Genomic DNA, 20,746 nt, shown 5'->3' with positions numbered 1-20,746 from the left:
CCCAACATTCAGTTCCTTACATCATAGCCGGTCTTATGGCTGTGTTATAGAATTTTCCCTTTAACTTCATTGGAATTTTCCTGTCACACAGCACACCACTCGCTTCCTTCCACTTCATTCATCCAGCCCTAATTCTACTGCATGCATCTCCATCTATTTCTCCATTACTCTGTAATACCGATCCCAGGTACTTAAAACTATTGCTTTTTACAATCAGTTCACCATCCAAAGATACCATGTTATTTGTAGTAACTCCATCTTTAAATGAACATTGCAAATACTCTGTCTTTGTCCTACTAAGTTTTAAATCTTTTCCTCCAGAGCTTGTCTCCACTGTTCCAGTTTTTGTTCTAAGTCTCTTTCACTATTTCCTACTAACACGACATCATCAGCATACATTAAGCACCATGGAATGTTACCCTGTAGTTTCGCTGTTATCTGGTCCAAAACTAATGAGAATAAATACGGACTAAGCACCGAGCCCTTGTGCAATCCTACTTTCACATGAAATTTATCAGTCTCTCCCACACCTGTCCTAACACTAGTCGTTACTCCCTCATACATATCCCTCACAATCTTTACATATTCACCAGGGACTCCTTTCTTATTGAGTGCCCACCACAGAATCTCTCGAGGAACTCTATCATATGCTTTCTCAAGATCAATGAATACCATATGAGCGATTGTTTCTTTACTCCTGTATTTTTTCATCAACTGCCTTATAATGAAAATTGCATCTGTTGTTGATCTGCCCTGCATAAAGCCAAATTGATTCTTGGATATTTCGGTCTCTTCACGTATCCATCTATCAATAATTACTCTTTCCCATATTTTCATGGTGTGGCTAAGCAATTTTATAGCCCTGTAGTTTGTACATTGTTGTATATCTCCCTTGTTTTTGTAGACAGGTAGTAGTATACTGCTTCTCCATTCGTCTGAAGTTGACTTTTCATCATTTTCTAAAATATTTTTAATTCCTTTTCTGTTAGTTACAACAACGGAAAATCTTGAACTATGTCAAAGTCAGAAAAAGAGACCATCCAAAATTTCACAATTGCAAAAAATTAGAAATGAATAAATAAGGTGTTGCTCAAATATCATAGAAATAATAAATACATCTTATTCTTCATCTTCTTCGTGTTCCTTGTCCGTTGCGGACGTTGGCTATCATCATAGCAACTTTAATTTTGTTTGCGGCGTTTCTGAGTAACTCGATTGATCTTAATTCAAACCATTGGTGTAAGTTTTGAAGCCATGCGTTTTTTCTTCTTCCGGGTCCGGTAATATATTGATCTGCAATAAATCTATAAGGAAGACAACTCCAATGATTTGGACATACAGAGGATTAACCGTAATTAATAGTCAGTGGAAATACTAACGTACATTTTGAAAGAAAGACAGAAAGAGGAGAACTTCCATCATCATAGAAAATAAGTGAAACTCTATGCAGGGGGAGAGACCTGGAAAAATGCATTGGGGAGATAGCAATATTCCTTGCAAGGAATTCACATATCTTGGATCGCTAGTAAACTCAATGAACACGACAACCGACGAAATAAAAAGACGCATAGCAATAGCAAACAGAACTGTTCACGGTCTCCGGAAACATTTAAAAAATAAAAATATAAAACGTGCTGTAACGCTGAATATATACAAGACCTTAATAAGACCGATTTTGATATATGGGGCTGAAACGTGGACCTTATCTCAAAATGATGAAAGACTTCTTGGTATTTTTGAGAGAAAATTTCTTAGAAATATTTTTGGGGCCGTAAATGAAAATGGGCTATGGCGTCGAAGATACAACTTTGAATGTATCAGTTATACACCGATCCAGATATTGTGAAATTCGTTAAAGTGCAGAGACTTAGATGGGCTGGACAGATTGCTAGAATGCGAGATCATGAATACACTAAGAAATTAAATTTTTCAAAACCAGGGCACAAGAAGTAGAAGACGACCTCGAAGAAGATGGATTGATGATGTGAAAGAAGATCTAAAGATTCTAGGGGCCAGAAGATGGAGGGAAGTTGCCAGGAATCGACAGGAGTGGCGATTTCTTTGCGAGCAGGCCAAGGTCCATAACGGATTGTCGAGCCACTTATGATGATGATGAGATAGCAATATTCGGAGATATTTTCACGTATTTATTGAACGTCGTATTAGCTATTGATTATTTTAGTCAAATTTTCGATAAAAGTGTAAAATATTTTTGATTGCATGAGCTTTTTCTTACAAACTAAAATTGGATTGGTTGTTAGGACATTATTTTAATTATCGTGTTAAAATAAAAAAGGATTCCGTTAAATGGCCGCTAGGTCTACTGATTTGATACCGTTAGATTTTTAATGGGATGTCGAGACGGTAAAGTTTACTCCACTAAACCGGTAATATTTAATTAGCGGAGGGAGTAGACACAAAGCGTAGAAGAATTTTATCTTTATGTGAATGTCAGAATTCGGTTTATAACAATTATTTAATTCATGGTTAATTAGTAACAATCGTGAATGTTTTTCACTTAATTTTTCCTCGACTTCTTACCGATATTATCTAAAATATATTCAGATATCATATTGCCAGAGTGACGGATGATAGATAGACCACAAAGAATTTGGAATTGCGACCAAAGCAAGATGCATGAAGCAGAGGACGACCACCGACAGAGGATGATACAAGAAGCTCAAGATAGAAATCGGTGGAGAATTTTACGGCAGCCCTACGTTCAGCGGTGGACAAATACGGGGTGTCCAGAAACTCTACCGACAAACGAAGACAGGAGATTCCTCAGATAATTTTAAGACAATTTAACCCAATTCAGTTAGTCCGAAAATGCTTCCTAAGGGAGCTAGAGCTCTTTGAAAATGGCGTTTTGTAATTAGTTTTTCTTAAATACCTCCAGAACGCTTCTAGTTAGAAAAACAAAAATTGGTATGAAAACAAAATCATACGCATATTTATCTTCCAGAGATAAATCGATTCCATCCATTGCGAATTTATAGTACCGGTCATAGGCGTCCGTTTTGGGTAGGGTAACGGTTATTTTATTGCAGAACTTTTTTGTCTTTGATTTTAAGCATTTATCATTTTGGATTATTAAATTGTGAGGTATGCTAGTACTAAAAGGTACTCTTGATTTAAGTCGACAGGACACACTGTTTTCTAGAAAAATCGGTTTGAAAATGTTTGGTCTCTTTAATTTGAAAAAGAATTGAAAAAAATTTTCAAAAAAAAACTGTGTGTTTTACCAACTTAAAGCAAGAGTAACTTTTACTACTAGAATACCTCAATTTAATAATCTAGTGTCAAAAATGCTTAAAAATTAAAGACAAGAAAGTTATGCGATAAAATAACCGTTGACCTACCCAAAACCGACGCATATGACCGATACTAGAAATTAGGAATTAATGAAATCGATTCGTCTCTGGAATATAATTAAACGTACAAGTTTTCGTTTTTCTAAATAGTTTTTTTTAATTTTTTTTGAAATTTAAAAAACGAAAATTTTCAAATTTTTCTAGAAAACGGTGTATCCTATCGACTTAAAACAAGAGTACCTTTTAGTACAGGAATACCTCACAATTTAATAATCCAGAGTCAAAAATGCTTAAAAGTTAAAGACAAAAAAGTTATGCGATAAGGTAACTGTTGCCCTACCCAAAACGGACGCCTATGACCGGTACTAGAAATTTGCAATGAATGGAGTCGATTTATCTCTAGAAGGTAAATACGCATACTAATTTTTGTTTTTTTAACTAGAAGCGTTCCGGAGCTATTTAAGAAAAACTAATTACCAGACGCCATCTTCAAATAGCTCTAGCTCCCTTAGGAAGCGTTTTCGGACTAAGTGAATTGGGTTAAATTGTCATAAAATTATCTGAGGAATCTCCTGTATTCGTTTGTCGGTAGAGTTTCTGGGCACCCTGTATAGGCTAATTCATGTTGATGATTTTGTTACCCTTTATTATTTGTATTACAATGGTATCTAAATACATTTTATATAATAATATTTTTCTATATAATATATTATTGATAATTCTTATTTTTATATTTATATTTTTTGTATTGTTTCAGACCCACACGCTTTTCGTGGATGCCTTCTTACAGAACAACCGCTTGGACCACGTTAGTCAAGTAATGGGGTATCATAAAACCTACTTGGACCATTTTCTAAAGACTCAAAATTTCATCCTAAGAGGTGATGGACCACTTCCTTATGATTATAGGCACTATATAGCAATTATGGTAAGCAATTCTTTCTCATACATATACATTATTACTACCTAGTTGTTTTTAATAATGTTTGGTTATTTTTATAATTAATTTTTCTTCTTGCTGCCATGAAAACATGCAAAGATTATGATTGAATAGAAAAGTGACAGTAATTATATTGGCAGAATATGAACTGTTAGAGCATTATTTCTGATCCGGAATACGATTTAAAGATGCTCTGTTTTAAATAAGACAATTGAAAGCAAAGTCGCTACGATATAGTAGAGTTAAAATTTTCAAATTCTAAGAACTGAACATACAACAGAAATCTTCCAACATATTTCCAAGGTTACATCATTTATGCATTTTAAGCTTTCTACTGGGATTTGATCTGGACCTACTGCTTTGTCATTTTTGCTGTTTGAAATTCAAATCCTATTTGAATTACCTTTGTTAATATCTGTAAAACCACACAATCTTCTATGTATACTTATATCTGTTCTGTTCTGTTCTATTGTCTTTGAACAGCGCGTTGATGTATTCTATCCATCTGCTTAATTTTTCGTCAATATTCAGTTCAGTTTTTCGTTATAATTCAGTATTCTGAATTTTCTATTTCTATTGATCTGAGTTAATTCTTTAATTTTTTTGTGTGTGTCAAAACTATCATGTCTTTTCTGGTATTCTTCTATTTCTGCGCATTGTTCGTTTAACCAATATTCTTCCGCTTTTTTGCACTTTTTTGTGCATCTGAGTATTTTATATTTTAGGTTGACGTATTTCTATTAAATCTAAAATTTCCTCAGTCATCCATTGTTTCTTTTTGTATCTGGTTTGTTTGTGTCACAATTTTTTTTTGACTTTTATTTATTGCTGTCTTCATTGATAACCATTTTGTTTCCCGTTCAGTATTTTGCAGATTTTTTTCTTTAACATACATTAATCGATTATTGATTTAATATGTCAGGCAGTCTAATATGACAGCATGACAGCTATTAATAAATAAGCAAAAAGAAAATAAATAAATGTTGAGTCTGTGATTCCACAGCCATCTTAATTTACATACTGCTTATTTTGCTGGGCTCCTCCCTCACAGCTCCATTTTGCACCATATTCTCCAGAAACAATTAATTACAAAATCAAAATAGCGCCCGAAGCTGGGAAAATTTACGCACAAAGAATAATAATATGACGTTCACCGCAAAGAAACCAGAATAAATACAAACACTCCTGAGACGCTAATGAATGGACGTGACGTTTTAAGAAAAAGATTTTAACAAAGGACCACGCAATGTTCCAATGTTTCGAAAAAAAATAGATTCCATTTTACCCTCCTTAAGCGGAGACGTCCTCTTGGGCGTTTTGGGGTGTCTCTTAGCGAGTGACAACGTAATTGCCTTTGTTTGAATTTAGGTTTTAATCTTAAATCCAATTATGGGCATAATAGCAGCAAGGGTCATGTTCAGAAGCCCCGCATGTAGTGCTATTTTAGAAGAGAGATTGTATAGGTATGCACAGGATGCTGTAATAAATTAAAGAAGGGTAGAGAAAATTGCGGTGATTTTATCTAAAAGAGGGAACTAATTGATTATGGTACTGAAACTATTTTTTTGGAAATTAAGCACATATTCAATTAGTAATACTTATGTTTTATTTTATTTATTTGTTGTGAGACTTCCAATTCTTCTTAAATTGTGTTTCACTTTTGAAATCAATAATGGATTATTGAATTTAAAGAACATAGTTTGCAAAATACTGAACGGGAGACAAAATCGTTACCTATTAAGGGTCGATTTCTCATACCTGCGTTAATCTATGGTTCAGTTGAACCAGGTTCACCCGTGATCTGTGGTTTTGTTTGAAATGCATTTCTCATTGCCCGTTCATGTCAGCGCTCGTTCTACAGTTTTCGAGAAATGCCAATAGATGGCAAAAGGTAAAAAACTGTCGCCATTTTGAACTACCATTTTTATGCTGTTTTTGAATAAAGTTAAATTTAAGTATTTATGGTCAAATAGTCATTTTAATAATTATAAATAAATATTATAAAAACAAAAATAATGTTATCGTTTATCGTTGGGCTTAATATAATAAAATAGGATATATTTATATTATGACAGCGGTTCGTGTTAATACAACGCATGCGTAGTCCATGGAATCATCTGAACTTAGTTCTGAAATCTTTAAACGGCCGAATTCCACCGTTCAAGGATCGTTCAAGTTTAAACTGCCATCGGTTGATCGTGAATTGAGAAAGACGATTTTGACTTTAAACTGACGTTTACTAGAAGTTCAGGTTAAACTGGAGTTGAACTCGATATGAGAAATTGGCCCTAATAAAGATAGTAATAGATAAATGTAAAAAAAATGTGATACCAATTATTAGGTACAAAAAGCAACAATGGATGACAGAAGAAATTTTAGATTTAATGAAAGAAAGACGTTAGCATAAACGCAAAGATAATCAGATGTGTAAAAAAGTGGATAAACAAATAGAATACAAAATTAAGCAAGCGAAAGAAGGATGGTTAAAAGAACAATGCGAAGAAATAGAAGAATACCAGAAAAGACATGACAGTTTTAACACACAAAAATTAAAGACTTGACTCAGAACAATAGAAAAAGAAATCCGAGAATACTGAAAGATACAAGTAGGAAAAATTAAAGACATGGACAAAATACATCAATGCATTGTTTTTAAATGGTGGGGTTTTAAAGGTGTTAAAAAAGGAAATTAAAATGGCATTAAAAAACAACAAAACGGGTAAAACAGTAGGTCCAGATCAAATTCCAGTAGAAAGCTTAAAATGAATAATTGAACAAACCTTAAACATTGTAGTAGACTTATTTAACACAGTGTACAAGACAGGAACTTACCAAAGTAATAGTTACTCTCCACCTTTTGTGCTATCCCTGAAAATACAAACGTAGACTGCAGTGAATACAGAACAACATCATTAAATCATGTTCTCAAATTATTCCTGAAGATAATACATGCTTTTATAAATAAAAAACTGGAAGAAGGAATAGGTGATAGAAGCATTTGACAAAGAGATGAAAAATTAGTCCAAATTCTAAAGATAAAAATAGGCAAAAGGAGCTTAAGAATAAAACAAAACTTCATCATCCAGGCTCAAAAGTCCACTGCTGGACATAGGCCTCCTCCTTTTGTTTCCAACCCCGTCTATCCTGCGCCGCTTTCATTCAGTTTTTATTTAGCCTTCTTAACACCACAGGACATATAGCCAGAATGACAGATAGGCGATGGACAAAGGGGTTATTGGAATGGAGACAAGAGAAGACAAGATAGGACAGGGTAATAAGGAAAAAATATACCCTGTTCGTGACACTTCAACAGCCAGGATACCGAAGCATTTTTTCGACAGGTATTACCTATAAGAACAAATTGTAACTATTTCTTGAGTAGGATCTGGCGGCCATTTTTATTTATAAACAAATTGATGTCAAAAAACAATCTTTTTCCTTTTTTTTTCAAATTAATGTAAAACAGTAAAACTGTTCTAAATCCTAAAACTAGTTCTAAAATTTCTGACGTTCTCAGTATCCTCTTGGTTTCTGCTTGGTTTCTGCTTGGTGTCACATCTTGTATCTATCGCGTACGTCATGATCGGTCTTACACATGATTTGTATATGCGTACTTTCCCTTTCAGCGTCATATCTTTGTTTCTCCAGATGACATCCCTCAGACATCCTGACACGTACCTAATTGGTTTTATGTGCTTGCTTTCGGACGCTTACAAGGTATCCTCGAATGTCATTAATTCTGAGTGGTACCTCCATCGCATCTTTCATTGTAGATACCTCTATTTTCAAAATGTAGAGGTATAACTACCCAAATAAAAACACTATGTGTAGGTATTACAGTAGAACCCCGATTATCCGGGTTGCGGATTATCCGTGCTGCAGATTATCCGTGCTATGATTTTCTAGTACTCAAGTTGCATTTTTGAGGTTTTATCAAAATAGCGTCATCGTAAATCACTTGACGGAAACTCTATATGACGAAAGAGAGACTCATTATCCATACCACCCCCGTCCCGAGGAGCACGGATAATCAGGGTTCTATTTTATACCAAAATTACCGGCACTCAAATTTATCTGTTTGTCCATCGTTTAGTGTAGTTAAGTATTTGTTATATGTATGTGAATTAATGTGTAGGTTGCCACCACTCAGACAATAGGGTTTTCATTCACAGTCATTTGTTTCGAGCTTCTGTTATGTGTCACATAATATTAATATATCTACGTCATACGTTATTGGTATTGCCAATGATACAAACCAAAGACGTATGACGTAGATATATTAATATTATGTGGCACGTGACAGAAGCTCGAAACAAATGACAATCGATGAAAAGCCCTATTAATGACATTCGAGGATACCTTACTTTTTTGACGAAATGTCACTGAAGATGCTCTAGGAGCGAAAGTATACTTGGGCAAGATTAAATAAAATTCAGTGCTCGATATCTGCCTTTTATTTAGTAAAAATAAAATGTATGTAGGTATAGTCGCGCATTATTAAAAAGCGCGTTAAGCGCTTGTCATGTGAACGGGGCCTTTAAGTCGTTGACATTTCAGCTAATTTAAATGCACTTCATATTGTTCTGAAGTTAATTTATTGTGGCATTATAAAGTAAATATGTATAAAGTAATAAATAATGTAAATTCACCTTATATCTTGATCGCTATTTTTCTCACAGCTGCCATATTGTATTTCTTTTTTGATAACCAGTTTGTTTTCACTATGCAAAGATTTGAAATCGACCTCGTAAGTGCATTGAATGGCTGTGTTTCTTGTTTACATAATATGTATCCGATGTAAAGCTACAGTCAGAATCTAATCTATAATATAGCTATAAAAATAACATCCCATTACAAAATTGTGATATAATTCAACAAATACACACGTGGTTGACTCATATTTTTGAAAAACATGCGAGTTCATGTAACAAACATAACAGCAATTAAATTAATTTGTTTGGTTAATTATATGCTAAAAGATATAAAATATCTCTTCTTACATTCCATTGTTGTATTATTGTAACAAAATATTGTTTCGTAACTTGTGGTGTTAAACAGAGGGAAACAGTCGTCATTATATCGTCTGACGGAGAAAAGAAATTTTGACACCATCTTTAAATGAACTGTTTACTTATCCAATATAATAATATAATATAAAATCCATTATCTTCAAAAGGTGATGTAGGTAAAAAAGGTAAATGAAATTATTCTTCTTCATCTTTTAAATTCGTTTTACTAGCTGCGGTGTAGGATTTTTTGTTGTGTAGGTATGTATATTCTTTTTTTACATTCCTTTTTGTTTCTCAATATCATTTTCATTTCTGTGTAGTTCATCCCTCTGGATTTACCTGCTTTTATAATTGCATTTATCCAACTTCTTCTTGACCGTTTTCTCGTTTCTTTGTTTTTTTTTTAGTTTCTAATATGCTCTTTGGCGATCTTTCTTCTCCCATGCTATGTACATACCCAAACCATTTCAATTGTTTCTGCTTATTGTACTTATTATGGATTCGTGGTCTATTAGTTGTTTTCATATTTGATCATTTCTGATTCTGTCTTTTCTGGTGTTGTGTTATTTTCCTCAATACATACTTTCATTTCGTTAGCATTTAATTTCCTTTCTTGCATATTTCACTATTGGTATGTTTTAATCGTCTTATATACTAGTAATTTAGTATTGTTGTATATTTCATTCTTTTCGTTATACAGGGTGAGTCATGAGGAACTGTACATACTCCTACCTCGTATAGAGGTCCCTATGGGGAATAACAAATGACCATTAAAAAGTGTCTGCTCTCATTGTTTAATAATATACAGGGCGAGTTTCGCATTTTGACAGAAATTTTTATTCGTCATAATTTTTGAACGGTCAGATCGATGTGTCTCTTATTTTGGTCAATCGTTACACTATTGCCACCTAATCAACTAATTTATTCAAACTAGAAAAAATCAGGTCCGGCTTTAAAAAAATTAGTTCGTTTTGGTCTTAGAAAAAATTTCACCCTGTATAAGCTTTTTGAAAACTCTAATATAAATTTTACAAATTAGACAAATTAGACAAATAGGCAATTAAAATAACATATTTATTTTTTTCCGCACACGATTGCTTAATTTTTTATAAAAAAATCAAATTTGATTATGAATTAAAAGTTTGGTAAAGTGAACCATAGATTTAACAAAATTAACTTTTATTACCAAAATTAATTTTTTTTGAACAAATATTTAATTTATGTTACCACCAATCAACTGATTTATTCAAACAAGAAAAAAATCAGGCCCGGATTTAAAAAATAAGTTCGTTTTGGTCTTAGAAAAAATTTCACCCTGTATACGCTTTTTGAAAACTCTAATATGATTTTTACAAACTAGACAAATAGGCAATTGAAATGGCATATTTATTTTTTTCCCTACACGATTACTTAATGTTTTATAAAAAAAATCAAATTTGACTATGATAAAAGTTTGGTAAAGTGAACCATAGATTAAAATAAAAATAACTTTTATTACAAAAATGAATTTTTTTTTAACAAATATTTAATTTATGTTATCACCCAATCAACTGATTTATTCAAACTAGAAAAAAATCAGGCCCGGATTTAAAAAATTAGTTTGTTTGGGTCTTAGGAAAAATTTCACCTTGTATACGTTTTTTGAAAACTCTATTATGAATTTTACAAATAAGACAAATAGGCAATTAAAATGGCATATTTATTTTTTCTTTACACGATTACTTATTTTTTTATTAAAAAATTAAATTTGACTATGCATAAAAAGTTTGGAAAAGTTTTTGCATAGATTTAAAAAAATTAACTTTTTTTCCAAAAATTAATTTAAAAAAACATCGTTTTTCTTAAAATTAAAAGTTTTACCATTTTTTTTTTTTTTTCTATAACACGTCTACATCTAAAACTTCCCATAACACTTCTTTTGGACTCTATAGTTTAACATAGACGTGATCAAATTGATAAATTTTAAATTTTTCCACCTAATTTTTGCGATTTACAAGTTTGCAACTTTTACAAGAAGAAGACTGAAAGTCTACAACAATTTTCATAGTCTTCACAATGGTAAGAGATATGTGCTGTAAAAATTTCAGAAAAAAATATTAAAATGGAACAGAGTTGTAGCGAGTTAAACCGTGAGTTCATTTTTTTTTCATTTTTAGGTTAAAATTCCGATTTTGACAAATTTGATTTTTTAATAAAAAATTAAGTAATCGTGTGGGGAAAAAAATAAATATGCAATTTTAATTGCCTATTTGTCTTATTTGTAAAATTCATATTAGAGTTTTCAAAAAGCGTATACAGGGTGAAATTTTTTCTAAGACCAAAACGAACTAATTTTTTAAATCCGAACCTGATTTTTCTCTAGTTTGAATAAATCAGTTGATTGGATGGTAACATAAATTACTTATTTGTGCAAAAAAAATTAATTTTTGTAATTAAAGTTGTTTTTTTTTAAATACATGGTTCACATTACCAAACTTTTAATTCGTAGTGAAATTTGATTTTTTTATAAAAAATTAAGTAATCGTGTGCGGAAAAAAATAAATATGCCATTTTAATTGCCTATTTGTCTAATTTGTAAAATTAATATTAGAGTTTTCAAAAAGCGTATACAGGGTGAAATTTTTTCTAAGACCCAAACGAACTAATTTTTTTAAAGCCGGACCTGATTTTTTTCTAGTTTGAATAAATTAGTTGATTAGGTGGTAATAGTGTAACGATTGGCCAAAATAAGAGACACATCGATCTGACCGTTCAAAAATTATGACGAATACAAATTTCTGTCAAAATGCGAAACTCGCCCTGTATATTATTAAACAATGGGAGCAGACACTTTTTAATGGTCATTTCTTATTCCCCATAGGAGCCTCTATATGAGGTAGGAGTATGTACAGTTCCTCATGACTCACCCTGTATGGTTTTATTTAGCGTATTTGTTGGATTTCTTTAAAAAAAAATTCCATCATTTGACAGAACATTTCGTAGTTATTCAAATGTTGAAACCTCTTCTATATAGTTTTTGTCCTTTGTATTTTATTCTTTTCATTTTTATCGTTAAAACTTATTATCTCCCTTTCCATTAGGTATATATTGTACTGTCATTTTTAACTTCTAATCTCTTCTAGCCATATTACTAGTTTTTGCATCTTGTTGTAATTGTCCTTTATTAAGACTATATCATCTGCGTAGAGTATCTAATATTTCAAGTTGTGTAGGGGTAACTGTTGTTTGGAGGGTCCAAGTTATACATCTCGTATTTTTTTAATCTTTCCATGATTATAATAAATAGTAGAGGGCTCATATTTCATAATCAAATAAAATAATTTGGAAATCTTTAAGCGGAACTAAGAAAAAAAAATGTCTCTGTCCACAATGTTTAGCCTTTTTATATCTATTGTCATTCTCTTCATTGTACGTTTACGTTTTAACAAAGTCGATATGAAAGGCACCTACCTACCTTATCATGAAAACTGTTTCTGTATAGCACTGATAGTCCAGGGCGCATCTGTTTTGAGATGGACGTTGAGAGGTGACTCAAATGTTTTTGCAGAAATTGCTTGAAAATAAATAAAATAATAATATTTCAGTTATCCTCCCTCTCAAAAAGGTCCGGAACATTGTTTAAATAATCAAAATGTCAAAAATTAAAGGAAAAATTCGATTTTTTTCTTCTTTTTTGATTATAACTTTAAAAGTATTCATTTCCGAGAAAAGTTGTACTGACATAAAAGTTGCGTAATTAAATTTCCTACAATATAGAATTGGTCAAAAATTTAAAAAATAGGCAGCCTAGTTGTTTCTGTGTTATTCCTCGTTTAAAAATCCATAGCTAGCTCAATTGGTGCTGACCATGCATGACGAACAGGGTCATGGTTAATGTTTAAACATCTTGAAAAACATACATGTATTGAATATTCTAGCAGTTAAAATTGTACATTAATGTTTTATGGTGATTGAACGGACCAAGCTGTCCAAAGCCATTAACAAATAAAAGTTTCTCTTGAATGCATGGAATGTATGGAAGCGTAGTGATGTATGAAAGCGAAACGTGGACGGTAACAAAGGCGAACGAAGAGAGACTACGTGTTTGGGAAAGAAAGATCTTTGAGCCTGTGCTTGATGAAGCAGCATAACAATATAGGATAAGAACTAACGAAGCTCGAACATCTATACCCAGACGCCAACGTCATAAAAGAAATAAAGTCCAGAAGACTCCAATGGGCAGGACACATCAGAAGACATTCTGACCAAAGAACAGTAAGGCTGGTATGGGAAGAAGACCACGCGGACGCCCTCGACTCCAGTGGCGAGATAATATAGCAGGAGCAGGAGACCTGAAAGCCATGGGCGTGGAGATTTGGATAGATATTGCTCAAGACAGAGAATAGTGGAACCATGTTGTCGAGTCAGCTAAAACCCACGAAGGGTTGTAACGCCACGGAGTAAGTAAGAGTGCATATTGGAGATTTCCTCTTGTCTGCTTTCTTGTATCGTTTGTTTGCTTTGCAAATTGTAGAAAGCACGGATTTAGGTTACCGCCAGAAAGTTGGTTTCAACCAAAAAAGTTTTAGATTTTTGGATTTAACACTTTTCATTGCATTAAAAAATTGTTTGTGGTGTGAGGAACAGCAATTCCTCTTTTGCTTCTTCCAGCCTTCTGATATATACTCTTTGTGTACCGGTTGCATTGACATTTACACTAGAATTCTACGGGTCGCCCATGTTTCTCCAACTGTCATCAATACGACTAACTTCACGCGTAACTTTGATACGAGAATTATGAAAAAAATATGCATTGAAATCCAAATACCGTAATTTTTTGAGCGTTATAAAGTGAGTACAAAGACATACTGTTATGATCTGCTTCTTATTAATTTTGTATTAATTATTATTATTTGATTAATTATTTAATTGTCGCAAATCATACATAAAAATGAATAAAAAATCTCAGGGTGCCTTTTTATAATATTAAAAAATGTCTAAATTATCTTACGTTATACTTATCTTCTCTCGTGGTTTCAGTATCTCTTAGTTGATCCTAATCGGGATAAAATAGGAAAAAGAAATAAAGCCAAATATAAAATAAACATACAGAATTGTCTTTTATTTTTCAAAAATCAATACTCTAAAAATCTATCAAATCTAAAAACCTGTGGACACAGATGTCCGAATGAAATTTTTACCACTTAAATTTATCCTAGTTAAAAAAAAACAATTTATCGGTTTGTTCCCGATGACTTTGGTACAACAAAATAAACAAAACCAAATTATGTATTCACAAGATTAGCTATACTTCCTATTTACTTTTTGAAATATTGGAATTTTAATTTCTACGCTTTTTACTCAAAATTTTAGTTTCCGAACATAAAAATATCTTTCACATAAGTTGACTGACCTTTTGCTTCACTCACTCTGATGTCTTCTCGTGACCCAAAACAGCTCTCCCTCGTTGACTATGTTAAAGGCTACTCATCAAAGACCTAACCGTTCTCCAGCTTCAAAACTATCAGCATACTAGCACCAATTCTCCAAAACGAGCCAAAGCCTCTTTTGACCAGTACTCGATTCAAACAGAACTCCAAACTTCTCTGCTCTCCTTCTCACAATAATACAGAATCAAAGAGGTATTTCGTCTCAATTTGATCTGTCTCTCGTTCCACTTTTCAGCACTATTCTCCACTATCAAACAACCACTGGTACTTGCTAACTACTTATCCACCAAAACGTCGACCGCTCCTCAGCGCTGCCAATAACATACTGCCTTCTTTTTCAAATTCACTCAACATTCAAACCACTTTTCCCCTTCCAAATTGCCAAGAATCAGAAACATTTCTCTTTTCCATTCGACAAACAAACAGTCATTTTCAAAATTATTCCTACCATCCTAATTACTTTCGGGGAACCCTACAACATTTACTCGGGTTGAAACAAAGATATTAAAATTCCAAACTTTCTTTTAAACCATTTTTCTAGAAAATGATAATTACCTCTACCTGTAGATTCTATAGTTCCCGTAATAAACAATCTTTTAACATTTTAAAACTAAATACATCGTCCTTTTCACTTTAATTATTCACAAAAGTCTTTAATGGTTCATCGGAAAGCTCATTAAAAGAGAAATCTACCTACATCCAAACTAAATTCTAATAAATATTTACAGATCAATATACAGGGTGTATCAAATTTATGTGCCCGCGTTATTTTAAAAAAATAAAATTTAATTTTTATTTTGCCTTTGATCGATAAATTGAAAACACAATAATACATATTTCTTTTTTTAATTACAGCTTCAATTTACCGTACACTTCTCGTAGACTCTGCCGATAAGGTAGAGTCGTGTTGAGGAAACCTGGCGTGGCCGAATTCTACACATGCCATTTCCACTAGACACTAGATGATTCCTCTTTTTCTTGTAGTTCCTTCTCCTATTGGAGGTTGGTTATCATCACAGCTATCCGTACCTTATTGGCGCCTGCTCTGAAAAGATCTAATGAGCTGCAACTATACCACTCTCTTAGGTTTCTCAGCCAGGAAATTCTTCTTCTTCCTATGGATCTCTTACCCTTAATTTTACCTTATAGGTCTGGATCCCGCGTATGAAAAAAAAGTTGATTAATAGCAAGCTGAAAATTTGTTAATAGCTTAATTGTGTCTAGTCGGACAAACTTTGATATATGGGAATACTGGAACAGGGGAAGTTTTAATTGTGGAACAGGTTAAAAATTTGGAACGGACCGACCACGAAAACGGCTCATGTATTTTGTCCGACAGAACAGATTTAAACTCTTCGAACAGAGATTAAACTCTCATGCAAAAATCAGACTGCTATTGTTCAACAAATGGGCGTTTTAATGAGTGGAACATGTAGAATATGTCAAATGACAGGAATTATGACAGGTGATAAATAGCAGTCTGATTTTTGCCTGCGAGTTTAATCTCTGTTCGGAGAGTTTAAGTCTGTTCTGTCGGACAAAATAAATGTGCCGTTTTCGTGGTGTGACCGTTCCAAATTTTTAACCTGTTCCACAATTAAAACTGCCCCTGCTCCAGTGTTCCCATATATCAAAGTTTATCCGACTAGACAGCCTTAAGCTATTAACAAATTTTCAGCTTGCTATTAATCAACTTTTTTTTCATACGCGGGATCCAGACCTATTACGTTATGAGCCTTAATATCTCATATTTCGCACCTCTGGTAATATGGCCTAAATATTCTACTAGATGATTGGATAGGTAGAAAATGATACCTCAACTTTAATTCTTTTTTGCTTCTAAAATAATGATACCTACTTATAATAATTTACCTCTATCGAAGCCATATCGTCGCTTGTATAAAAAAAAATGATAGCTATTACATGTTCTTGAACAATAGAGTTATCTCGTCTATTCTACAGTTAATTATGCTGTTGATTGTTTTATACTAAACTTTGTTTAAATTTTTTATCAGAGCTCGATATCTTTTGCAGCCAATAATTTAACTTGATATTTTCTTGCATTTTTCCATCCCGAAAGGTCAATAGCGACAAAATAAAAATGGTATCGAGTTTAAATGTTACAAAAATAAGATGTTGAAATCTGTATTTTTGTAAAAGTATATGAGATAATATTTAGATAACAGCGGAATAAATTTACAGCTGTGCTATTTTGTGTAAATATTTTTAGTAATAGTAGCTCCGATTGTTTAAAAAACAAATATTTAATATTTATTACTAATGTTGTCAAAGGCTTTTTAAAAATTTGTAAATATTATTCCGCAAAATTCTAAATAAATTACTCCTTGGGGAGCGAGATTGTTCAATTTTGGTTGAATTTTGTCTTCTACAGACTAACAGAAAATAAACAGATATAATTACTGCAATCCTATACAGTAACCACGTTACACACATACTGGGAAGGACATTAATTAACAGTTGACTTGACATATACATAGTCAAATAAATATCTCAAATTATGCAGCCGCCTTATCTTTCTTTGCTATATACTGATTTTTTCCTCTTTATTATAAATATATGGAATTTTGAAAGATATATAAGACAAACCAACTGAAGAATATCTGCCAGATTTAACGAACACGAATAAGTAAAGTCATTGAAGATTATTGACACATAAACATGCAGCTTGTTCAAACAAATCGATACTATCTCACACACAAGCACAAGACGAGAACAGCAAGAGAAGCCATAGAAATATACACAAAGAAGTTAATAAAGCTAGTCAATAAACCCAGCAAATCAAGAGATAAATAATATGATTTAGACATTAACAAATAAATTGTTCAACCATCTACAAACCTTTCCTGAAAAAAGGGAATGGATAACATATTATGCTAAAGCATATTTATATATAAATAATATAAATATATTATATGTACAAGTTTATATACACTGACCGGCAAACGGCCACCCCACAAAATGGGTAATTTTTGATGTCTTGAATTTCTTAAAGCTGTTGTTGGATTTAATGATTTTTTTAGTAGTTTATAGCCTTATCTTTTAACAATATTGCTGTATTAAAATTGTTGCTAGACAGGTAAATTATCATTGTATACCGGGTGTATCAATCAAACTGTGTTTTATTCTCAAAGTTCACCACACCCTGTGAAATATTCTATCATTTATAAAATACTGGTTAATAACTGGTGATTAAAATACTGAGTATAAATACTCAGGTTTTCTTAACATTCTGTTTTTTGATTCATTTGCTTATGTTGAATAATAAAAAAGTTAGCTACTTTAACAACTAGCCATGTTCTTCATTAATATAGGGTGTTTCTAAATAAGTGCGACAAAGGTTAAGGAATAATTCTGCATAAAAAAATATTGTCCGTTTGCTTATAAACGTATGCCCGCAAATGCTTCGTTTCCGATATACGGGATGTTGAATTTGTTCTTACAAACTGACGATTTATTAATTGCTCTAAAAACCAGTTGAGATATGCAAATAAAATTGGGCAGGTTTTAAGAGGTTGTTATTGCGCATTTTTTGACATACAATTAAGAATTTTATATTCACCATTGGCGTGCATGCGGGTAAGAATACCCGTCATATTACCCGTATGCGCGCCAGTGGAGAATATAAAATTCTTAATTGCATGTCAAAAAATATGCAATAACTGTATCTTAAATCCCACCAAATTTCATTTTCATATCTCAACCGGTTTTAGAGCAATAAATAAATCGTCAGTTTGTAAGAAAATAATTCAACATCCAGTATCACGGAAACGAAGCATTTGCGGACATGTGTTTATAAAGCAAACGGCCATTATTTTTTCATGCAGATTTACCCCTTAAAGTTTGCCGTACTTATTTAGAAACACCCTGTATTAATTAAGAACATGGCTAGTTGTTAAAGTACCTAACATTTTAATTATCCAACATAAGTAGCCCAATAAATGACCGTTTTGGAGTGTAATTTCCAGGGGCAACTCCGAATTGCATGAAAATTTGGATTTAGGTTCTGCTTACCCTCCACTTCAAAGTTGAATTTGTGCCGTTGGTTGCTTTTACTTGGGGGGTGACATTTACCCCTTCTCGGGGGGTGAAAAACGTATGTTTAAAATAAGGCCGGAAATGGATAAACTGACTTATTTTAAGCACCTTTTGTTCTATAAAGTTTTTTGCCTAAGTCAATACTTTTCGAGTTATTCGCGATTTAAAATGTTGATTTTTCGACAAAAAAACTACGTTTTCAGACCGTTTTTCCCAAATAACTCAAAAAGTAAATATTTTATCGAAAAAAATATTTTTAGCAAAAGTGTAGCCTATAAAAAATCGAAAAAAATGCTGTACCAGTAAAGTCTACAAATTGAGTAGAAGCAAAGTTGTAGCTCATGAAAAATACGTTCTTATTCGTCTAATTCCAAATCGAATAATTCAACGCGAAATCACCGAAGAAAGAAGCGTTTTTCGGGAAAACCTTATTAACATTTTTAAAGCATCAAAAAAAGCTTATTATTTGTTTTTTACAAAAGTTTACAGCATCAAAAATAAACGAGTTACACTGAAAAAAAAAAGTTGGTCCCTTTTTTTTGGTAAAAAAAAATCGTGAAAACCTCCCCCTATTTAGCACCCTAAATGAAATTAATCGTTTGGCTTTACCATCTATTTTAACTGTATGTGTATTGTTTATATGATCTGTAAATTTGATTGGTTTGAAGTGCTTATTTTTAAAAACATTTGGTTTTATAGTAAAAAAAATTTTCTAAAAATTTTTGAAAAATTTCATTTTTTCAAAATAATTTAAAAAGTATTAGTGATAAGAAAAATCTTAAAGAGTAAAAAAATGTAGGTTTTGCTATCATAAATATGTTAGTTTATTTTGTTTCTCCGTAGAACAAAAAATTGTTAATATATGGCTGTTCAAAATTTGTATACACTTATGATTAGTAACCCATTCAAGCTTTCTCAATTATAACTCTTTCAAAAATAAACACTTTAAACCGGTGATACTGACAGAGCATACAAAAAATAGTACCTAAGTAAATTGTTTGTAAAGCGGTAGCGATTAATTTTAAAAGAGGGCCTACTTTATTTTGAGCGTAACTCGCTTATTTTTAATGCTAAAACTTGTGTTAACAATTAAAACAAAACTTTTTATAAGCACTTTAAAAAAGTTTAAATGGGGTTTTCCCGAAAAGTGCTTAATTTTTCAATGTTTTCACCTTGAAATATTCGATTTTGAATTAGACGAATAAGAACGTATTTTTTATGAGCTACAACTTTTTTGTTTGATTGATAGACTTAACTGATACACCATTTTTTTGAGTTTATTATTAGCTACACTTTTGCTAAGAATATTTTTTTCGGTAAAATATTTACTTTTTGAGTTATTTTCAATGGCAAATAACTCGAAAAGTATTGTCTTACGTAAAAAACTCTATAGAACAAAAGTTGCTTAAAGCCAGTCAATTTATCCATTTCCGGTCTTATCTTGAACGTATGTTTTTTCACCACCGAGAAGGGGTGATTGTCACCCCCAAGTAAAAGCAACCAACGGCACAATTTCAACTTTGAAGTGGAGGGTAAGTAGAACCTAAATCCAAATTTTCATGCAATTCGGAGTTGCCCCTGAAAATTACACGGTATCGCCGAATTTCCCGTTTATTTACTGGGCTAAAGCGAATGAATCAAAAACAAAATGTTATTAAAACCTGAGGCTATAGTTTAGTTTTGATTTCAGTATTTTATAAATGTTAGAATATTCCATAAAGTGTGGTGAACTTTGAGAATAAAACACAGTTTGATTGGTACACCCGGTATACAATGATAGTTTACCTGTCCAGCAATAGTATTATACAGAAATTTTGTTCAAGAATAAGGCTATAACATATTAAAAAAATTACTTAAATCGGACAACAGGTTTAGGAAATTCAAGACATCAAATACTACCCATTTTTGGGGTGGCCGTTTTTTGTGCCGGCCAGTGTATATTTTTTATAGTATACTTAAGGTGGTGATTGAGTATATTAAACAGTAAGAGAAACAAAT

The 20,746-nt window shown here is 32.2% G+C and overlaps 1 protein-coding gene across 7 annotated transcripts in view; it reads left to right on the top strand.

Annotated features, from left to right (window-relative positions):
- The window catches only part of LOC114333341 (sestrin homolog), a 388,509-nt gene that overhangs the window by 332,467 nt on the left and 35,296 nt on the right, over positions 1-20,746 (top strand). For all 7 annotated transcript variants that reach the window (XM_050642743.1, XM_028283201.2, XM_028283203.2 and 4 more), the window contains one exon: positions 4,072-4,242. In XM_050642743.1, the coding sequence (XP_050498700.1) occupies positions 4,072-4,242 (171 nt within the window). The remainder of the gene's footprint in view (positions 1-4,071; positions 4,243-20,746) is intronic.

Source organism: Diabrotica virgifera, chromosome 2 (genome assembly GCF_917563875.1).
Source record: "Diabrotica virgifera virgifera chromosome 2, PGI_DIABVI_V3a".
NCBI classification, from domain to species: domain Eukaryota; kingdom Metazoa; phylum Arthropoda; class Insecta; order Coleoptera; family Chrysomelidae; genus Diabrotica; species Diabrotica virgifera.
This window is presented reverse-complemented; position numbering and strand designations above follow the sequence as displayed.